The following is a 23595-nucleotide window of genomic DNA, read 5'->3' on the forward strand; positions in this document are numbered from 1 at the left end:
TCGAGCATTTCTTACTGTGAATGTTCGTACTGTTAGATGTAATATAAAAATATATACAAATAAACTTTATTACTGAGACTGTGGATAGGCTCTACTGTTAGATATATAAACACATTACAAATAAACTTTATATTGACAGTTCCTTCTCACAGTTTGTATTAATTAATAATTACCACAAATATAAACGTCGTAGTGGTGTATCGTGACCTGTACTTTAATATTTCAATCGATTATGACAGTGACAGTTTTAACAAAGTATTACATCGCAAATGTTTTACTGTATTTAGAGGTATATTATTTATAGGCCTATAAAACATGAAAAAAATATTTCGTTACTGAGTGGATAAAGAATATATTTAAAAATTGTTCCTCTTTGTACCTATCCGCTTTCCCATCCCTCAACCCTAATGTTACATACAAAACACAAATTGGGTTTCTTTAAATGAGTCCAAATCAAAAATTTGGACTCATTTTGTGATAAGTTTCTCCTTCGGAAGTAATTCCCAGGGTGCTAATTTTAGTTGACTACATAAATCATCGTGTCTATTATTCGTTTCTGTAAACGACAATGTATTATAGTCCCGCGGTACGTACATTTGAAATCGCCAGTTTTGTTACGCTGAAATTACTGTGGGCACGACCTAGATGGTCCGCGAGCATTATATCTTGCAGAATTTTCTTTTTTTTCAGACAAATATTATAATAAATCATAATGCATATGGACAAAAGCAATTGAAAATGATAACATACTTGATACTAGATATGATCTGAGAATACTGCAAAATGGGTAACACGCCCCACTCCTCCTCTGAATCACAGCATGGAGTCAGCATACCTCAGCCTTATTGTAAATTTTGTGGAAAAGATAACCCACATAAAATACTGGCTACGGACATTTATTTAGGCATGTATAAAAAATGACCACAATCAACCCAAATTACCCATTTTCTCACTTTTCAAACTTAAAAAACAACGGAAGCCCTTGAGAGCACGATCAGGATCTCCGTAAAGTGGGTTCTGTGTTTTAATTGTTTTTTATTCATAACAGAGGCATAGATGTCATGAGCCTATTCATAAAAACTTATTCATTCACAAAGAAAAAATGGTGTATGTTACAGTTGCAACAACTAAGAGAAAACTAATATTACATCGTTAAATGTGTTATTAATTCTTTTTCTACAAACATTGTGCTTTTGAATTCTTATAATAAATTGGCTTCCAACGCGTATTGTGACCTATTATACGCCGATACTCGTTTTATTTTATTTACAAACAAGTTCATGAATACAGTGTTTATTGCAACAAACCATGCGTAAATAATGACATTTGTTTTTCATTCATCTTCTTCATCTACTTATTTTATAATAATATATTACAATCTAAACGTACGGTAGTTATTAAGGCCTGTTTAATATGCGGCACAGCCCAAACAAATTACAATTCGTATAATTATAATTAGAGGCCCGTTTATACTAGGACGATAACGATCGACGATAAATAGATAGTTAATATACATTTTCTACATAAAAACAAAAGAAGAATATTTCACCTTAGAAGTATAATCAATTTATTGTCTTTATAAAAGAGTATTTTCAAAAGTCAAAAAGTGTATGCTCAATAAGAACAATAGCTTTAATATATTGTTTTTATTTATTATGATTTTATTTCTTTGAACTTAAAATTTATTTTTTTTTTCAGTAGGAAAATGTACTTTTATCGTCTATCGTTAGTATCCGTAGTATAAACGTTATTACTGTTAGATGTAGTCTTGTACAACATAATAAATATTATTTAAAAAAATACATTTAACATTATTCCATTTTGATTAATACTTCCCAACATATATACTTATTAGTCACAAAATAAACTAATGAAGAACACAGGTTTAAATATTGTAATAATCTACAACATTAGGCCTATTGTTTTATAACAACCAAATGCATTGCTATTGCTTCTTGTACGAAGCCTCCTATTGATTAATATTCTCAGGGAAGAGTTAGGCCTAATTCTTCCCTGATATTCTCGAGGGCAACGGTTCTCGAGTGACTCACATTCGAGTGACAGGATTTCATTTCTCCTCGCGTGTATCATCACAAGCGAGGCAATTAAAGTAAATATTGTTGGTCCTGTACCAAAAATAAAAATGATATAGTGAATGTTGTTGGGTATTTTAGCCTTTAAATCTTACATTCAAAGGGCCTACGTCTATTTTAATACAATATATTTAGTGTTTTTGAAATAGTAATTAAAATTATTTTTTCAAAAACACTAAATCTAATGTCTTGCATAGGAAAACATTTTCTTCATAACAATAATAATAATAATAATAACGTACACGGTACAACCATGGACAACATATTATGAAATTTAACATTATACGTGAACTAACATTACTTATAATATGACATTACGTAATTATATGGCTTAATGAAAAGATCAACACAAACTTTAGGAACCATGAAATTATTCAATTTCAATAGTAACTTACTTAATATTAACGCTTTTGTTGATGGGGTGAGGGGAGGAGGGCTACCCCAAACATTAAAACAAACTAACAATGTTAATGCAGTAAAAAGCGTAGTTACTGCAGTAGATGTAGAAGAAAAATTTTAACATGATCCCTTAATTGAGTCAATAACTATCGAGTTCAACTCTTTTCTGACAAAACCGAATCATGCATTTTTAGTCGCAAGCAACCACAGCAATGGGCGCTTTTTCAGAGTTATAGAAAAAATGTAAAATAGAAAAGTATACGGAGATATATGGCAAAACTATTATATACAATCATAATGCAAATAATGTAATTATGTCAAAATGTATTATGACAAAATTTAAAAATATTTCTTTAGTTCTCTTAATGTACCGGTACATAACAGATATTGACGATCAACGTACCTTGCAAATGTAGGTTTAACTTATTTACTTTACTTTAAAGTATTATACACCTAAACGATTGTTAATTGCATTAATAACAATTATTATTATTTTCATATAGGCCTAAACTATATTCAGATTCAGCCTATACAAGAATAACAAAACATTCATTATTTGCTTTTCTAACAAAGGTTGTTTATTAATTATGTAGTTTATGGGTAATAGAAATGTAATTATTTAAACCGCATTATTAATGAGCTTTGTGCTTTTACATATCCGATCATGGTATTTTGAGAACAATTGATTGATTCAAAACATTTGGTTTTGATTTGCACGCTTCCTATTTTTAAGATTAATTAAGATTTCAGATCTTTTGTCGCAAACATTGTAGGCTTATAATCCCATGCAGAATTTTAGAGCATTTATAATAATCATACAGTAGACATACTTTTTTAGTAGATAACATTGTTTTTCCAAAAGGAGTCACGCAACTGAAATACTGAAGTATATAGACACAGTACCGATTATTGGCTACTTATTTATATCACAATTGATAATCAACATTGTCATAAATACTTTCGCCTGTCGTTGGATCAATGTCTTTGGCTACATCTTCTGCTGTGCTCTTTTTCGGTAACTCTTCGTAACTGTCCTCTGTTTTACTTTCACGTGAACTATTAGATCCATTATTTTTTCTAAAGCTACGCGGAGTAGGCGTTGGTTTAACTCGCATTGTCGGCTTTGATTGCTTTGTACTGCCTTTACCGCCAAACTTTACTGCATTACCAGAACTATCTTCTTTCGAGTCATTTAATGGTTTGAGATCAGTGTTCTCATAAACAGGTATATCATCAATAATTCTCATTGGTGCAACTCTTTCTGTAGGTTTACTTTCTTCCGTATCAAATTCATCGTCTGAAAAATCATCTGTCATATAAGCTGAACTTTCACTAACGCAACTTTCTTTTTCATCAAGGTTTTCATAAGATGGAAAATCTTCTATAACTCGTTGATGAACCGCCTGTGGTCTGTTAGGAACAACTTCATGGAATGACTTAAGCAATGTCTGACTCATTTCATTTTCAAAGTTTATCGACTGCCGATTTTTGACAACTTCTACGTTTCCTGTCATGTCATTGCCTTTGTTGCCGAGAGGCACAAAATGAACAATGTCATTTTTGTCAATTCTACGTGACACACGTAAATCAGGCGTAGATCCACGACCATCAAAACCACTTATTCGCCGTGATAGACTGCGCCTTTTTACGTTTGCCAGTATGTTATCTAATGTATGACTACTTCGTCTGCTTGATGTATCCGACTTCGCTGATGCGCTTTTCAATGAATCGACTGCGGTTTTGCGATTACGTCGCATCACAGGTTTATCAAAGGTGTCTTGCTCAGAAGGAAGGCTAGGAATATCATCCGACTCCTCTTGAGCAACTTCTGTATTGTCAACTTCAACTTGTTGAACTTCGACCTTTGATTTTTCTACATCTTCCTCTACTTTTACAACTTCTGCTTTTGATTTTGTGACCTCGTCAATCTTTTTTTCCTGTGTATCATTTTCAATGTCGATGTTCTCAGACTGTGTTGGAACATCGTCGACATTAACGGCTATATACTCTTCCTCCTCAACCGAATCCTCTTCCTTATCTGGTTTATTCTTTCTTTTTGGAACTATATGAGTTCGGAGCCTTAGCATACTTTCAGCAAATGTCCTTGTCGGTTTTTTCGGCCGAAGATCACTTATAAAAGAGCTAAATTTTTCTGTAGGAAGCTTGGCATATATAGATCTCAAAAGACTCCCAGTTTTGCTTGTTTCACTTTTATTGTCTGTGGATTCCTCTTCTTTATATACAATGTCAATCGCAATTATGTCATCTTCTTTATTGGTATCCGCTTCACAGTCTACATTTGGTTCATCCGACAGATCAACATCAATGTATCCACTGTTAATCGCAATGTGTTCTGTTGTCTTACTGGTTTGACCATTTCCTTCTTCCGGTGTGTCAACATCAGTTGATTCTTCTACAGCACATGAGGTGCCATCTGTAATTTCTTTCTCCTTTTTCTTAGATACTAATCGTGGTAAGACAGCAGGCTGACTTAAACTGTCGTCAGCATCATCATTTTTTAGTTGCCTACTGTCTTTCTTTTTCTTTATTGGTTTTGCATAAAGGACATTTTGTTCGTTAGTGTGTTTAGATGTGTTAACGGCTGATTCATCATTCGAGTTCGATTTAGTTGATACAAATTGCATGAAATGAGCGGATATACGTTTTCCAGATTGATTGATTTGATTATTGCGTTTGTACAGAAATATTGCAAGAACAATGACCAATGCTAATAACACAAACATGGAGAGCACTATGCCGATTACAGTTCCTGTTGATGAATCGTTCTCTCCAATTTCTCCCCTTGCTTCAGCATCGTTACCGAATTCTGACTTATCATCACCACCATTTACATACTCTCCACCTGTTTCATTATTACCTGATCCGACTGTTACAGCAATATTAATATTTGTAGGAACAATTTCAGGTTCACTGACAAATGCAGTTGTCTGGCCGTAATGTATGTTATTGTCATCTGGATTCTTGGGGTCTTTTTTACCTGTCACACGACACACGATCTGTGCTTTATTTAATACTTGTGTAGCCCAAAGTATTTTGAGTGTTTTTCCATTATGTTTAATCCTAAAATGAACGTCTTCTGTTAAAAGTAATGATGGGACTTTACCATTTATCCACCACTTATACTTTAGAGGCCCATCTATGTCATTGCCTTCACATACAAACTTCCCAGTTTTATTTAACATCATAGGTTGCACACCAGGATCAACGGAGACTTTAGGTTTTATTGGTACAGGAGTCAAACTGCACGACGGAGGTTTCCTAACTTTAGGATAGGCAACTACGCAGGAAAAGGTGCTACCTCTCTCGTTCTCTGTAATATTCCAAGCCATATTGTTTAAAGAAGAACGTGGAATGTTGTCTTCAATAGGAATTCCGTTTTTTTGCCACACAATTCGAGGGATTGGAGTCCCTGTGCTGGTGCAACGCATTGTAGCAGCCTGGTTGGGTATTGCAGTATTTTGCCAAACCAATGTACATAGTGGTGTTTTAGGAGGATCAAGTACCACCAGTGATGCTACAGGTGTTTTATTTGGCCCTGTTGGCTTAGACGGATAGAAAAAACACTTGTAGTCAGCAGCATCCTCTGCTGATACGTTTCTTATTTGTAAAAAGTACTCTTTGTTGGTCGTATCTCCAATTATTGAATATCTATTCCGCTTTGATTGAGGTAATGAACTTTGAATAACATTGTTATTACTAATCCACCCATCGATCCTCCCAAGCGAGTAATACCAGTATACCCTTTCAACGTCGTTTGTCACAGAACATTTCAATACAACCGTCTCTCCTTTAACAATAGACTTATCGGTAGGCTCCAGAATAAATGAAGAGTTAATAGTTCTTGATGAAAATAATATATACAATAAAACAACATATGACGTTGTGACTGTTAAGTAATACATTGTGTAGTTCAATCAAGTGTCCAATCTATACTGTCCACGCTGACGTCGTGTTTTTGGCCGTTCCTTATTTCATGCGTCCTGGAAGACAAAAAAAAACAACATATGACATTCAGTTATGGTAGAAAATTGAGTTCATACATTTAGTAGGTTGAAACTCTACGGTGCATTACGGACGTATACAAATCGATTATATTATAAACTTGTACCAATTCATTAATGTAGTGAGTTTTTAAAATGTAATGCCTTCATAGGCCTGGCGTTTATCGTATACAATGAACTGGGTGTTTTATACGCATCATAGGTCTATACATATAAAAATAGCGGAAATCATATATCCGCAATTTAGGCGGATATCCTTAGATTCTGTTAGCTTTATAGGCAATACAATAACAAACTATGAGTATACCATATTTGAAATTTATGCTAACAATTTATCATCAGCATTGTATCATTTATTCAATCAACAGTTAAAGAATCATTAGTATCTGAAATAAATAAAGTTGAAGATGAAGAATACTTTCCGATGGATCCACTGAAATATCAATAAGTCGCGATCTACTACACTGAACCAATCAAAAAAGAAATAATAATAATAATAATAATAACTTGGCCATTGTTAAGTTGTAAAACATTTTTACACGCCCTCGTTTTCTATTTGGTTACTGTACACACTCTGAATTCATCACAGTTTAAGGTAATCACAAAACTGTGATGTATCATTCATTAACAGCTCCCTTTTTTCAACCAAGGCAATCAAACAACATTATGCCGAGCTCCGGAGAGATCAAAGGCGTTATCTGTGACTGCGACACGATCAGTTCCACGCGGGAAAATATGTACATAGTTTACAGTATGTGTGTATTGTCGCAGCCAGACATAATATCAAAGGACTGTCACGAGTTCCTATCGTGGCAAAGCGAGCTTAGTGTTCTGTTGTTTCAACTAACTTCAGTTAGCGTATAAGTACGCCGTAATAATACACTAGGCCAAAATATTCTGTGAACCATGTGTATCCATTCATTCGGTGTATTAGATTCGGGATTATTCAGTTAAAACAATAAATTAAACAAAAAGCAAGAACATGTGGTGTATATACTCATTGTGTAAGTTTAATTGTGTGTAAAGAGTTAGCACCAAGTAACAATCGTGTTTAGCTAACAATTAGTTATTAATTAATGATCCTGAAACGTCGGTTAAAACAACAATTACAAATGAATTGTTCAATATTAATATTATCATAATATTATAATAAAATAAATGGGAACTACGGTCATTTTTATTTTATCTCGAGAAGACCTGTAGTGGTAGGATGGGCCGAATGACCGACACATGAACTGAAAATGTACAAACATAATCGTCAAATGTACAGTAATAATATAGCTATGTAATTTAAATCAATACCATTGTGTATATTCTTATAGCGTTCTCTTCTTAATGCAATGCACACAAATTAAAATTAAAGTAATTTGATTAGGCCCACAACATTTCTATTGGACTGTGATAAGTAACATTTATCTTTAGTTATTCTTATGGTATATAATAGTATTGTCATTATTTTATTTATATTTATTTGAAATAATATTAGAATACTCTTTCAAATAGTAATTTTAATCTAACCAAATTGTTACCATAACCTCATTGTTTGAAAGACAATTTGGCCATCTTTTTCTTTAAATTACAGTTAAATATGATTAAATACCTTTTTTCCGAACCAATTTTGGTCAAAGTAAATAGGTAGTATAAGACATTAAAATAGTATATCCAACAAAGATGTAAGAAAAAATTGCTATCTTGATTCTCTCATGTGTAACATTAATGAATAAGGAAAATGAGAGGGTGAAAAATAAATAAAATAAATAATAAATGTAAGAAAGAAATATAGTGTCATGCATTTTTATAAGGTCTTTTTATTTAATTTTATTCAATTGCTTCGTTCTAACGTAGTCCTTTCTTTATAATTTTATTACGAATAGTCTACCTATTCAATTATATGCATGTATTTTTGCTTTGTAATTAGTATCTATTTTTTAATAAATAGTTATTAATACGTTTGAAGGTACGTGTTTAAAACATGCCGGGTAGGGCAGGGGGAAATTGCCGAGGTATGATGCGACACACCCGGTCCACTTAGGGAAAACCCCTAAACTGATTACAAAGTGCCTCTATTTGCTAATCACTATATTATGTAGGTTTATAAATATATGCCATTGCATAAAGTAAGATGAAAATGAATGTACTAAACTATGTCTAACCCGTATTAGTATGTGGACACGATCGAAGAACAATTTGACATGAACTTTCTGCAGCAGTCCAGATCATCGGAAATACTCAACATAGCTCAGCCTTGAACCAACCGTCCTCCCAAAAGGAAATGGATTAGCTAGATAATATCTCATTTTAACACACATTTTAAATTTCATGTAGATTATTAACATTCTAGATAATGTATGCAAGTTCACGTTGATTAGCAATGTGGCCCGGAATAGATATAGTAGCCTACCCAGTGTCTGATGAAATAAGGCACACACAACGCAAAACTATTTGATTCAATATCACAATCACATACAAATTACAAAATTGAAGAAAAAAAAAGTATAAATATAGGCTACACAAGAGTAATTAAAATAAAATGTTGAGCTTTAAACAAAATTAAAATATCAGTAATATTATTTCAATGGGCTCTCCGTGTATGTGTGTGATTACCAAACAAAGATTATCATACAAAACAATTCAACAAACACATTATAATAATGTAGCCTACTATAACCATAGAGATATTATAATACTCTTCTATAACGTATCAGAATATACGTACCAAAAGACCTACAATACAACGGTCATGGCGTGATATATCTCTACCAGCTGATATTAAACCAAGCCCACAAAGCTGCAAATCTCATCGTTATTGTCTGTGCGTAAAAGACTATCCTCCTTTGTTCATTTCCAGACGAACTATGGCATAAACACGACAATCTAGTGGTATATTAACTTATAATATAAATTTGGACATTTAAATGGTCTGAAAACACTCAACAGATGCCGAAACCATTGGAAGTAAGTCTATATCAACACAGCGGCTGGTAAAACTACTTCGCTTTGAACGTCTGGAAATGAAACTAACTATTGTCTATTACTCATTATAGTACAGTATTATAGTATCGTCTGTACTAGATATACTTTATTTGTAGTCACACATTTAATAAGGGGTATTAAAACATTGCAATGAAAATTATGTTTGATAAACGGTAAATGTCACTTTTCTTGTAATACATTTTCCCATTCTAATTTTCTAAAAGTTGAAACTTAATCATCAATTTTGGAAGTGTTATTAATTAATATTATGTAATTGTATTATTATTATTTGATTATTTTCATTAACTTTTGATACATAAACACATTAAACTTCATTTTCTATTTTCTGTACCGTATTATATTTACTGTTTAGAAATGACATGATTTCTGACAGATTGAATTCAAATTCTAAAAATCCTCACAATTATTAATATTATTTATTCTAAATAAAAATTAAGGTAACAAATACTTATACATTATGAAGAATTTTATGATTATGTTGACCCATATGTTACATCAGGTGTACAGTAGGGCCCAGAGGGGGAAGTTTCTTCCCAGAGCCAATTATATTTACACTATAAGGACATACCTAACTAAATCAGTACACAAACACATTCAACATACACACAACATAATCAAATAAAAATGGAAATAATACTTACAACTTCAGGCCTACAAAGCGCTGTATAGTAAATGAGATTTATGATAAACTAAGCAGAATACACTTATGAAAGGAAAGTACTGTGGCCCCGGGGTGAATCATTGATGACGTATTCGTCACGTGACGTTGGATTCCCTTCGGTCTTTTTTCTGACTAAGAATTTTTCAAAAACATGTCATTTATCATTAATTATGATAAATAATTATGTTACATTATCATATTAGTGTATTGAACGTTTAAATAAAATGTGTCAATTTGTCATGTTACTTATGTTATTACCTATCTGAGTTCTATATTATAAATAACTTCTACATTTTTAAAAGTGGCCAATTATTCAAGGTTTTTATTTTCAGTGTTTTTAACTGAAACAAGATGATATAATCAAGTATTTTGGTAAGTGTTTTTTTTAGGGTTATGAATTTTAATTAGTTCTTTTTAACTTATTCTATTAACAAAAATGGTTCAGCAAGTTCATGGTGTAACATTATTCGTATACATGGTATCGACTTTACCATTGAAAAATGATGAAATGAGACCCCTGTTCATACTTACGTTTAATTCCCACGTAGACGTAACGCAGGCGAGTTGAACAATGACAAACGACTGTTTGAATAATCCATCGCTTGTTATTGGTCAAATCCCTTACGTTGCGTTACGTCCTTGTGCTGCGTCTCTAGTGGTAACCAAGTATTATTTATTAAATTTTGCACTCATAAAACAATACATTTATTAAACAATCTGACAGATGTGTGTTCAAGTTTGTGTGTCAAAAATATAAATCCTAAATATATAAATGCCACCCTAAGCCGGGATGGGATCATTCACCTAATTATCACTATTTTAAAAGAAGTTTGAATTTGTTTTATTTACTTGAAAACGGAAATCAAGTCGGGGTGTGATAACGATAGTTTTTGGTTGGACGGAAACCTAATTAAGAATGGTTAGTGAATACGTTCAACAATCATGCAAAAATTGAACTAAACACAATGGAAAGCAGCAATGGGTTTCAATAATGGGCCCAAAATGAACTTTAGTTAGCCTTTAATATATATAAATAGGTCTTATATTAAATAATGATATTAATCTGTTTTAATTAATTCTAGACAAAATATCATTAAATAGTTTCTCTGGCTCGTTGATTGTTAAGGGTTTTAATATTTACGTACGATATCAGACAAGCATAACATACAGTCAACTTAATTGACCTTTATTATTATCCATTCTTTACGACATTTATTTAGAAAATCGATCTTAGTCTAATTTAAATGGATTATTAACAAATCACCTGCAACTAAACAACCTAAAAATGTAAACTAAATACGTGCACGTGATATGCGTAAAGTAATGTAGGCGCGTTACGTTACGTTTGGAACCTGTCAATGCAAGGACAACCTGCGTATAATGCCACGTCCTTCAGACGGGACGCTACGTCATTGGTCTTGTGTAACATTTAACCATTCTTTAATTTCACTCATAGGTCTACATATATATCTTTTCATATTTACCATCATTAATGTAATCTAAATAATAGCGTTGAATTTCTGTCTTTGTTTGAAGCATTATTTAAAACAATAGGCCTAACCTAAGATTCTTAGATTCTTAGACCAAAGTAAAAAAACCGATAAGTTCCTTACTCGTTATCAAATTATCCTGAGCGTGTGTCATAATTCTCCGTTTGACGAGGTGATATCGCCAGGGTTCAATTTGGCACGATGAAGTAAAATTGAATGTACATAATTGTGCCTAATGGTTCAGTGTAAGCTACTTCGACCTCGCAAGAGACAGTTCTTAAGAGGCCTACAGAAAACTTTCGTTTTGTAACTGAAATTATACATATTGAAAAAAACCATCGTAAAATAATTATTGTAAAACACAAATAAATAACTAAAACGACTTTCTGTTTTTGCAGTATTCATTTTTATACAGTACAGTATTCAGTTTTCCAGGGACACCCCTATAGATTAACGGGATACTTACCAGTGACAAGATCGAGGGGAAATATATTATGTTCAACAAGTATACTGAACTGAGATTTAGAAAAGCTAGCTGCTACATATAATTCACTTTAAATCTAAACAAAAAAGCTGAATGTGTTGATAAAACCAGAGCAATTGCTCTGTGGTCTAATAGTTTTAATCAGCCGCACAGAAAAAAATTATGACGTATATCTTTAATTGCCAGACATGATTCATCTTTTTAAAAATAGGACGATTCGTGGATATTTGGTTCAATAGAGATAATAAAGTACTTTATTAAGATTATTGGTTGGCATGAAAATAAAGAAATTTGCCGTGTTTATATGATTTTCAATGTCAAGAGATAAGTAAGAGAAGTATAATTTATATAATTAACTATGTTACATGATTTATTGATTGATTGATTGATTGATTGAAATTTATATTTATACTGGGTCACGTTACGTTGCGTTACGTCGATGCGTTTATATCAATCATTCACATATATGACCATAAATATAAATCGTTGGTAATGTACAATCTAAAAAAGTATTGAAGCAAAAAAAAAATATTAGAAAATCCTGCAACACTACATTTTGAAACATGGCAATAGATTACTTTTATGTCATTAGATAATATTGTGTTTTTAGGCCTAGTATACTAGTTTGGGCATGGGGAATGGCACATCTTAGGAAGGTGAAAATAGGAAAAAATGCCATGACGGGGGTTGTCCATACATTCTATATCTTCTATTGGTGTTTTGCGTCCCGGTGTCTCAGGGTAGACCTGTTCGTAAACATTGTTATTTTATCCATCTTACTCTTTGTAATCTACGATTATTATTTAAACCAAGATTTTGTTTTTGATTATTATAAATGTCCTTGCACGCAACTCAATAAATATTAATAGGTATTCAGATTATGAATAATGAAAGCAAATAAAACGCTCCTATCAAACAAAAAAATAGATCACTTAAACAGACCAAAACCAATCTTTAGAAACCAATCACCGACGGTAGTTTTGCTAAGATATTGAATACACTAACAGTAAGGACATATATTTGTTTACAAGTTCATGTTGTTGTATTTGAACAAGGGAGAAATACGTTTCTAAGAAAGTAGGCTAGGCCTATATAACGGTAATGGGAGGAATATTACCTAAAGCCAATATACTTCACCATTTAAAAATAAAAGTATTACTATCAAACTGAGTGTAGTGATGAACACATTTTGAATACATTTGGTGGATGTTACTCTAAACAAACAGAAGCCTAAGTATACAATATGTAGAACTGTATAGAATATTGTTTAAAGCTTTAATGGCGAATACACACTAGTAAAGTAGGGTTATGGTACAATAAATTATGTAACAAGGAAATATTATAGTAAAGTTGAACATGTCCTCACTCCCAAAGATGGTTGTAGCAGCTAAACGTTGAGATACTCTCAATTGCTTTTGTTCTTGTTGACAGTATAATAATCACATGCACGACAAACCTTACTTATTTATAATTATCATGATAAAGAACCTAGACAAAACTGACGAAAGTATCATACTTACAACATACAGTAACCTAATAACATCCCTTATCGATACTATAATACGTCATTAAATGCACACTTCCCGTCACATCAAATGTACCCGCAGAAAAACTCACTTTAGAAGATTTAACCATTATTTTCAGGGTTGGCTGATGACGAAGTTTGTCTGTCTGTGCAACAGTATATAAGGCTATTTTTAGGAAGGGGTTTAGCTGTTGGGGATAGTCACTTCCGGTTTTCAGCTGATGCATGTCATATAGGTGTTAGATCGGAGAAGTATGCTACAAGGTTAGGCCTAAATCTAACTTAAATATTCATTTTGAATAGTTACAGAACCTCATTAAAGATAGTATTAAATTGTGTAAAGGATATACCTAACTGAATAAGATCTCTTATTGGAGAGAACTAATTAGTATTATGATGAGGATTCTTTCATTCAATTAAAATTACGAAACTCAATACAAAGCGATATGATATAACAATAGACAAAATACATATAGCACATGATCCAGTAAATCTAAAGCGTGGTTCCCACTAGCGACGCAACACAAGGACGTAACGCAACGCAAGTGAATTGACCAATCACAAGCGATGGCTTATTCGCTTGTGATTGCTAACTGTCTATAACTTCGCTTGTGAGTGGTTAAAACGCTTGCGTTGCGTTTACGTCCTTGCGTTACGTTCTAGTGGGAACCAAAACTATTGTTTGTTTGTTATTATTTATTTACATGCTGGCCTTCCTCGAATCCATTGTTCAATCAATGTTTCACTATTGTTTGCTATTATTTATTTATACTGGGCAACCTCTTCAGTCAATGACTGGTCTCAAGGGCCCAGTTATGATCAGTGGCTGATGTACTAATACATCGGGGTAACCCACTACACGTCTCAAAAGATGTATTATGTTATTTAATGTGCACATGAGCTACACTTTATCCCATTTAAAGATATAGTGTTGACATAGCTTTAAAGTAGTGAACTATCAAAATAGTTTGACCAAAAAAGTGTTATGTTATGTTTTTTGTCAAACTAGTTTTAGACTTCAGTACTCTAAAGTTCTGTCAATAGCTCAATAGAAATAATCAAATCACAGTAACAATATACAAGAGAAAGGCGAACATGATAAAAAGAAAAAAAACTAAAGGCCTAAAATCACAAGTCATGCATTATATAAATATAAGTTACTAACCGTGATGTTTGAAGGAATTGAATAGATTCTGCACCCAGGTCATAGTGGAAAACGAATACTTCCTTTATACAAAACGTTCTATCACTAATTGCATTCTATGAATTCAAGAAGCATTATTCAGATTATGCACAACGGACACTAATTGGGCAGAAAACTTCCGAGTGTGTGTTATATTTCAGTTACTCACATGACACGACGTAAATTGTAATTCAACTAAATGGGAGATAGATGAAATAGGATGAACCACCTCACAACTACTGTATTAGTTAATTGGGTTAAAAATGAGAAGTCTATATCATAACAATTATGATAGTCATGCATGAGAAGAAAATAATGGTTAAAATAATATAATCAATGTAGAAATGTTGTTGCAAGCCTAGGCCTAGGCTACACATGTGATGATGGTACTAGTACTTGTAATATGTTCCAGATCTGAATAAGATATATCTTATAAATGTTATTAAGTCAAGCTAATTGCAATAGTGATATTAAAATGCTCTTAGTTATGTTATTGTTGAAAACATTAACAGGCAGAAAATGTAGACTACAGGCCCACAATTTATCCATGTATCATAACACATGAAGATCCAGGTTCGAGTCTCACTCTCACTCAATAAATGTTTTCATAATAAAAATAATATTCAATACAATAGATCAGACTATAAACACATTTTTTTTAATGAGAATTTCAACTTATAACATCTGGCCTACTGTGTTATAATATAACATAATCGACTGCATATCTTCCACAATTAAGAAGAAAAATAATCATATATAATATTTATCATTGGTTGTGAGTACACAGTGGCCTTGTAATTTTTTAAAAGATAAATTATCTTAATTGACTTATAATTAAAATAAACCTTCAAAATTATAATTAAATTATACATAATTACAGGGATATACTACTATTATCCGAATGTATTACTGAAGTTGTTGTTGTAAGGCAGCTATGGTTAAGGAAACAAAGCGGGGGCGACCATGGCCATATTAGAACATCCTGAAGGAACCTAACAGGCCTGTGTACATTTTAAGGTTATGATTTTAGGAGTATACGCCTAATATAATAATTATGATGATAATTTACTGAAAAGAGAATTACCTTTCATTATTTGTTTATTTGATAATTTTATATATTTTATTTATATTTATTGTTTTTTTCAATTATTTATTTTTTATTTATTTGTTGGTTATTATATTATTTAGTATTGACGTCGGTCGAACTTGCCCACTTTTTAACTGTTACATTTGTAAATTTTTGGAAAAACTATATTTCATCTCAGTTTGATCTTGTTTGTTTGAATAAAACACAATTTTAGAAACTGTTAAAATGATTTTAAAACATTATCATTAATGAAAAAAGGATTACATTAAAACATATGATACGTATTGAATGAATAAAAGTGTGGTTCACGATAAAAAGGAGAAAAACTGCATAGAGCCGATGTTTCTCTGAAGGTGATTATCACTAAATCAATGTTGTATTAATAAATCACAACATACTAGAAACTGATCAAAACTATTATAACCCAGTAAGTTGTCATGTTGAAAGTTCACCAGCATGACACGAAACAAAGTTTACACATTTACTCTGTGTTGCTAGAATCGAAATGATGATTCATTTGTTTTGTACTATGATTATTGTATGTTTATGATTTTGTGAATGGAAATAAAGAAAGAAAGAAAGAATGATACACTGAAGGTGATTTAGACATTGTCAACAGATACTGGGTGGTACAAAAATACAATCTTTTGGGTTTGATGATGGATGGGTACATTTTTCTAGTTGGTTTTACTGGCGGTTGATATTCTTTTGGCTTGCATACATGCCTAAAGTTTGGTTTATCATACCATTTATAGTATTCAATATATTGCGTACACTTGTACATGTTATTGAAAAATAATTGAAGGAATGAAATGAATGAATTTATTGATATCTATTTAACCAAATATTCTATTTAATTATATATTAATTATTTATTCTTATTATTAGAATGGAAAATGTTGGAATACAGAAGATAATTCAATTTTCTCTCTGTAGGCTATGTAAGCATATTCTTTATTGAAAGTGTCATTTTTCACAACACATCCTTCAGTTAAGTTAACCTTAAATAAACTATTCGAAATGTGTTTTTTTGTTGTTATATCATAGCTGAATCTTACATTTTCCTGTGTTAAATGCATTCAATTCTGCAGTTTAATTGTGGTTTGTATAGAATAGCACGGAAGTCCTTGGCAAGCCCTTTATCAAGTGGAATTATAGGCCAGATGATTTCTACAGTACAAAATGATGTCAGTAATAAATATGATATTACAGTTTCCAGTTATAAAACAGTTGATCAAACGCTGATGAATCCAAACTAACCAACATTACCGACCAGCATTCTGCTTATCAACATTTACCATATAGTCAACATAGGACTATACTGAACCAATCATCTACCAGGAAAATATCAATGTACTTTAGCAACCAAACATTGAGCCTATTAGAAATCTACCATATCTTTAGTATAGACTAATATCAAACTTAAACTACCTAATGTTTAGAGACAATATGTTTTTTTTATTCTGTGGAGGAAACACTACTTTTGTTCACATTACTATCATCTTTCATGTCATCACCTTAAAATCACATTTGTGTTAATTTCTTATGTCATTACAATTTCATCAACTTTATCAGTAACATTTTTAAATCTTTGTATTCTATATTACCTCCATTTTTCATTACTCTTCCTATATTTTGCTATAGGCCTAGGCCTAATACAGTTACAAAAGAAGTTCAAAAAGATAACGCAAAGACGATATGCCTAAATAATTCATCGTTAAACTTTTTGTTAACCTTTACTTACTTACAGTTATTGAACAAAACCAATATTACATTTGTGTATTGAAATAATTCTGCAAGAATGGGACAGTTGAAAACTTCTTACTACTATTATAAGGCAAAAGATCCCTCGTAACTACATAATGAAATGCCAAATGTGCCCTATTATAATAAAAACAAATGTCATTGAAGAGACATGTAGTTATAACGTGGACCTATAACAAGTTCATTGTATATAGCAATGCATTGCTATATGCCTATCTACTACAACATCTATAAACTTCATAGTTTGAATTCCGTAATAAACATTTTCTTAGTAATGAATACAAACATTATAAAATTCTAACCTGTTCACATATCGTTTTAAATGCTTTTCTTTGATGTAGCCTATACGATTGTATTATGCTTCCTTTACAAACACTATTCACCTGTTGATTGTATCCCGCTGACCATGAAATCTGGTTAACACACGATCAACTCGTAAGCTGCGCATTTACACTGACCATGCTAGGAAGCGGTAATAAAAAGTAGGCACCAGCTTGTGATCACTGTTCACACTTCTGACTGGTTGAAAATAAAATGTAATTCTTATTAGTAAATTGCTCATAAGCTCGAAATAATTAAAGTTGAAAACAATGGTATGATTGTAATTCTTGTCAACAAATCTTAAATGAGTAACATTATTACGGTGCTACTAATATTTTAACAATCTTAAGTGATCTTAATCATCAATTAAGTGATGTCTTGCCCAACACAAGTTTATCTTGGTTTTCCTTTTGATTTTACTTTTTGGGAATATATTACCACTTTTTTGAAAAGACACTTCTTTTTTTTCAGTCTGTTTAACTTCATAAATATTTGAAAATTAAAAAGAAATGTTCTTTTTTTATTGTTATTTTGATTTGAAAGAAATAAATGTTAAATTGAATTGAATTGATCGAAAATAGTAGGATTTTTTTTGTGAAATGGTAATAAATAAGTCTAGCATAGGAAAAAGTTTTACTGTCACGACTGAGCTTCAAACTCGAGCTTTCTATTTCCATAGACGCTTCGACCATTAACTTGTACTAGTTTGTGAGTGAAAAAGATCGGAACCATCCTTTGTGTGTAACTAGTTCTAGAGCTGTTTAAAATAAACATATGCTAATTTGAAGGCGTTACATCATAACATGTTATTCCTTCTTTATAAGTGCTTTCATTATTTAATTAAATATTGTATGTAATTGAAATGAAACTAATATTATTAATTATTAATATAGGCCTAGGAAAAGCGTGATGTTCCAATTAAACGTGAACTTTGCACAATAATGGTCATTACTATAAAGAAACTTTCTCCTTAGGAAATGCCGGAGACTTGCTTGCCAAACCACAAGAAACTAAATCAGCTAAAAGCAATTTTATGATTAAAATATCACATTTTAAAGACATTTTTGAAAAAAAAAACCAGAAGCAATAACTTCACAATTTCAACTGAAAGTTGTTCAAAGGTCAGGTTAATCTTTTAATAACCATTTAAACAGTGTGAAGAGGATATTTAATGATGTCATCGTTTCCAGTTTCTGCCGATAAATTGTCTATTTAACAATGTATAAGGTGATTGACCATATTAATAGGGCAACATGAAGGGAATAAACTACTGTTGGTAATATCCAAACAGCACTAGGCAACATATATACGTAAACTTACATATCCAGGCTCCAATACCCTGGTAAAACTAATAAAAAAAATCAATCTCATATCAAGGAATCTTTAGCCCTAATGAAACAAAGCCAACTTAATCCACTTTTCCTCTTTCCATTAATTAAAAATGAATGATGTTCACAGGATGTGTTATAAACAATTGATTTAATAATGGCTGTGGCATAATAATATAACAATAAAGTGTTATTAGTAAATGTAATTACAATACGAAGCTGAAAATAATTTTTCGGATATAATAAATTGTAATTGTGAATGTGAATCTGTATTGTACAGTATATATCAATGATCAGCAAATTATAGAGTTGGAGGTTGGTGATATAGGATACTAATGGAGAAATATGGGAGAATAGAGGGCGGCAGATTCAAGAAATGTTGTAGAAAAATATATGATAGGCGGCAGCAGACTCCAGAAAAACATCGGAAAAGGATCGGAACCATCCTTCGTGTTTAACTAGTTCTAGAGCTGTTTAAAATAAACATATGCTAATTTGAAGGCGTTACATCATAACATGTTATTCCTTCTTTATAAGTGCTTTCATTATTTAATTAAATATTGTATGTAATTGAAATGAAACTAACATTATTAATTATTAATATAAGCCTAGGAAAAGCGTGATGTTGAACAATGAACAATGACCAATGCTAACACAAACATGGAGAGCACTATGCCGATTACAGTTCCTGTTGATGAATCGTTCTCTCCGATTTCTCCCCTTGCTTCAGCATCGTTACCGAATTCTGACTTATCATCACCACCATTTACATACTCTCCACCTGTTTCATTATTACCTGATCCGACTGTTACAGCAATATTAATGTTTGTAGGAACAATTTCAGCTTCACTGACAAATGCAGTTGTCTGGCCGTAATGTATATTGACATCTCGATTATTGGGGTCTTTTTTACCTGCCACACGACACACGATCTGTGCTTTATTTAATACTTGTGTAGCCCAAAGTATTTTGAGTGTTTTTCCATTATGTTTAATCTGAAAATGAACGTCTTTTGTCAAAAGTAATGATGGGCCTTTGCCATTTATCCACCACTTATACTTTAGAGGTCCCTCTATGTCATTGCCTTCACATACAAACTTCCCAGTTTTATTTAACATCATAGGTTGGACACCAGGATCAACGGAAACTTTAGGTTTTATTGGTACAGGAGTCAAACTATCGTTCTCTCCGATTTCTCCCCTTGCTTCAGCATCGTTACCGAATTCTGACTTATCATCACCACCATTTACATACTCTCCACCTGTTTCATTATTACCTGATCCGACTGTTACAGCAATATTAATGTTTGTAGGAACAATTTCAGCTTCACTGACAAATGCAGTTGTCTGGCCGTAATGTATATTGACATCTCGATTATTGGGGTCTTTTTTACCTGTCACACGACACACGATCTGTGCTTTATTTAATACTTGTGTAGCCCAAAGTATTCTGAGTGTTTTTCCATTATGTTTAATCTGAAAATGAACGTCTTTTGTCAAAAGTAATGATGGGCCTTTGCCATTTATCCACCACTTATACTTTAGAGGTCCCTCTATGTCATTGCCTTCACATACAAACTTCCCAGTTTTATTTAAAATCATAGGTTGGACACCAGGATCAACGGAAACTTTAGGTTTTATTGGTACAGGAGTCAAACTGCACGACGGAGGTTTGCTAACTTTAGGATAGGCAACTACGCAGGAAAAGGTGCTACCTCTCTCGTTCTCTGTAATATTCCAAGCCAAATTGTTTAAAGAAGAACGTGGAATGTTGTCTTCAATAGGAATTCCGTTTTTTTGCCACATAATTCGAGGGATTGGAGTCCCTGTGCTGGTGCAACGCATTGTAGCAGCCTGGTTGGGTATTGCAGTATTTTGCCAAACTAATGTACATAGTGGTGTTTTAGGAGGATCAAGTACCACCAGTGATGCTACAGGTGTTTTATTTGGCCCTGTTGGCTTAGACGGATAGAAAAAACACTTGTAGTCAGCAGCATCCTCTGCCGATACGTTTCTTATTTGTAAAAAGTACTCTTTGTTGGTCGTATCTCCAATTATTGAATATCTATTCCGCTTTGATTGAGGTAATGAACTTTGAATAACATTGTTATTACTAATCCACCCATCGATCCTCCCAAGCGAGTAATACCAGTCGACCCTCTCAACGTCGTTTGTCACAGAACATTTCAATACAACCGTCTCTCCTTTAACAATAGACTTATCGGTAGGCTCCAGAATAAATGAAGAGTTAATAGTTCTTGATAAAATTAATATATACAATAAAACAACGTATGACGTTGTGACTGTTAAGTAATACATTGTGTAGTTCAATCAAGTGTCAAATCTATACTGTCCACGCTGACGTCGTGTTTTTGGCCGTTCCTTATTTCATGCGTCCTGGAAGACAAAAAAAACAACATATGACATTCAGTTATGGTAGAAAATTGAGTTCATACATTTCTGTAGGTTGAAACTCTACGGTGCATTACGGACGTATACAAATCGATTATGTTATAAGCGTGTACCAATTCATTAATGTAGTGAGTTTTTAAAATGTCATGCCTGCAGAGGCTTGGCGTTTATCGTATACAATTAACTGGGTGTTTTATACACATCATAGGTCTATACATATAAAAATAGCGGAAATCATATATATCCGCAATTTAGGCGGATATCCTTAGATTCTGTTAGCTTTATAGGCAATACAATAACAAACTATGAGTATACCATATTTGAAATTTATGTTAACAATTTATCATCAGCATTGTATCATTTATTCAATCAACAGTTAAAGAATCATTAATATCTGAAATAAATAAAGTTGAAGATGAAGAATATGGTACTTTCCGATGGATCCACTGAAATATCAATAAGTCGCGATCTACTACACTGAACCAATCCAAAAAGAAAAATAATAATAATAATAATAATAACTTGGCCTCCTATTGTTAAGTTGTAAAAACATTTTTACACGCCCTCGTTTTCTATTTGGTTACTGTACACATTCTGAATTCATCACAGTTTAAGTTAATCACAAAACTGTGATGTATCATTCATTAACAGCTCCTTTTCAACCAAGGCAATCAAACAACTGATTACAAAGTGCCTCTATTTGCTAATCACTATATTATGTAGGTTTATAAATATATGCCATTGCATAAAGTAAGATGAAAATGAATGTACTAAACTATGTCTAACCCGTATTAGTATGTGGACACGAAGAAAAATTTGACATGAACTTTCTTGCAGCAGTCCAGATCATCGGAAATACTCAACATAGCTCAGCCTTGAACCAACCGTCCTCCTAAAAGGAAATGGATTAGCTTAGATAATATCTCATTTTAACACACATTTTAAATTTCATGTAGATTATTAACATTCTAGATAATGTATGCAAGTGCACGTTGATTAGCAATGTGGAGGAATAGGCCTAACTGTTGAGAACAATATTCCCCAATACCGCTACAATTTATAGTAGCCTACCCAGTGTCTGATGAAATAAGGCACACACAACGCAAAACTATTTGATTCAATATCACAATCACATACAAATTATAAAATTGAAGAAAAAAAAGTATAAATATACACAAGAGTAATTAAAATAAAATGTTGAGCTTTAAACAACATTAAAATATCAGTAATATTATTTCAATGGGCTCTCCGTGTATGTGTGTGATTACCAAACAAAGATTATCATACAAAGCAATTCAACAAACACATTATAATAATGTAGCCTACTATAATCATAGAGATATTATAATACTCTTCTATAACGTATCAGAATATACGTACAAGACCTACAACATAATACAACGTTCATGGCGTGATATATCTCTACCAGCTGATATTAAACCAAGCCCACAAAGCTGCAAATCTCATCGTTATTGTCTGCGTGTAAAAGACTATCCTCCTTTGTTCATTTCCAGACGAACTATGGCATAAACACGACAATCTAGTGGCATATTAACTTATAATATAAATTTGGACATTTAAATGGTCTGAAAACACTCAACAGATGCCGAAACCATTGGAAGTAAGTCTATATCAACACAGCGGCTGGTAAAACTACTTCGCTTTGAACGTCTGGAAATGAAACTAATTATTGTCTATTACTCATTATAGTACAGTATTATATTATCGTCTGTACTAGATATACTTTATTTGTAGTCATTTTAATAAGGGGTATTAAAACATTGCAATGAAAATTATGTTTGATAAACGGTAAAAGTCACTTTTCTTGTAATA

General features: G+C 32.3%; 2 protein-coding genes across 5 annotated transcripts; both read right to left on the bottom strand.

Annotated features, from left to right (window-relative positions):
• Nucleotides 1-201: 201 nt before the first annotated feature.
• On the bottom strand, nt 202-18288 carry LOC140062392 (uncharacterized). 4 transcript variants are annotated; one of them, XM_072108595.1, is made up of 2 exons: nt 18005-18288; nt 202-6493 (listed from the first exon to the last, which is right to left on the bottom strand). In XM_072108595.1, exon 2 carries the CDS (start codon nt 6413-6415, stop codon nt 3419-3421), a length of 2997 nt encoding a protein of 998 aa, XP_071964696.1. In that variant the 5' UTR covers nt 6416-6493; nt 18005-18288; the 3' UTR covers nt 202-3418. The 4 variants fall into 4 exon arrangements, with proteins under 4 accessions (XP_071964696.1, XP_071964697.1, XP_071964694.1 ...); XM_072108596.1 differs by lacking the exon at nt 18005-18288 and adding an exon at nt 13664-13695; XM_072108593.1 differs by lacking the exon at nt 18005-18288 and adding an exon at nt 9231-9496.
• Nucleotides 18289-18601: 313 nt separating this feature from the next.
• Nucleotides 18602-23163, bottom strand: LOC140062423 (hemicentin-1-like). Its single transcript, XM_072108637.1, has 3 exons — nt 23143-23163; nt 22549-22654; nt 18602-21747 (listed from the first exon to the last, which is right to left on the bottom strand). Exon 3 carries the CDS (start codon nt 21667-21669, stop codon nt 19960-19962), a length of 1710 nt encoding a protein of 569 aa, XP_071964738.1. The 5' UTR covers nt 21670-21747; nt 22549-22654; nt 23143-23163; the 3' UTR covers nt 18602-19959.
• Between the last annotated feature and the right edge of the window lie 432 nt (nt 23164-23595).

The sequence above is a fragment of the Antedon mediterranea genome, chromosome 11, assembly GCF_964355755.1.
Source record: "Antedon mediterranea chromosome 11, ecAntMedi1.1, whole genome shotgun sequence".
Classification (NCBI taxonomy): Eukaryota; Metazoa; Echinodermata; class Crinoidea; order Comatulida; family Antedonidae; genus Antedon; species Antedon mediterranea.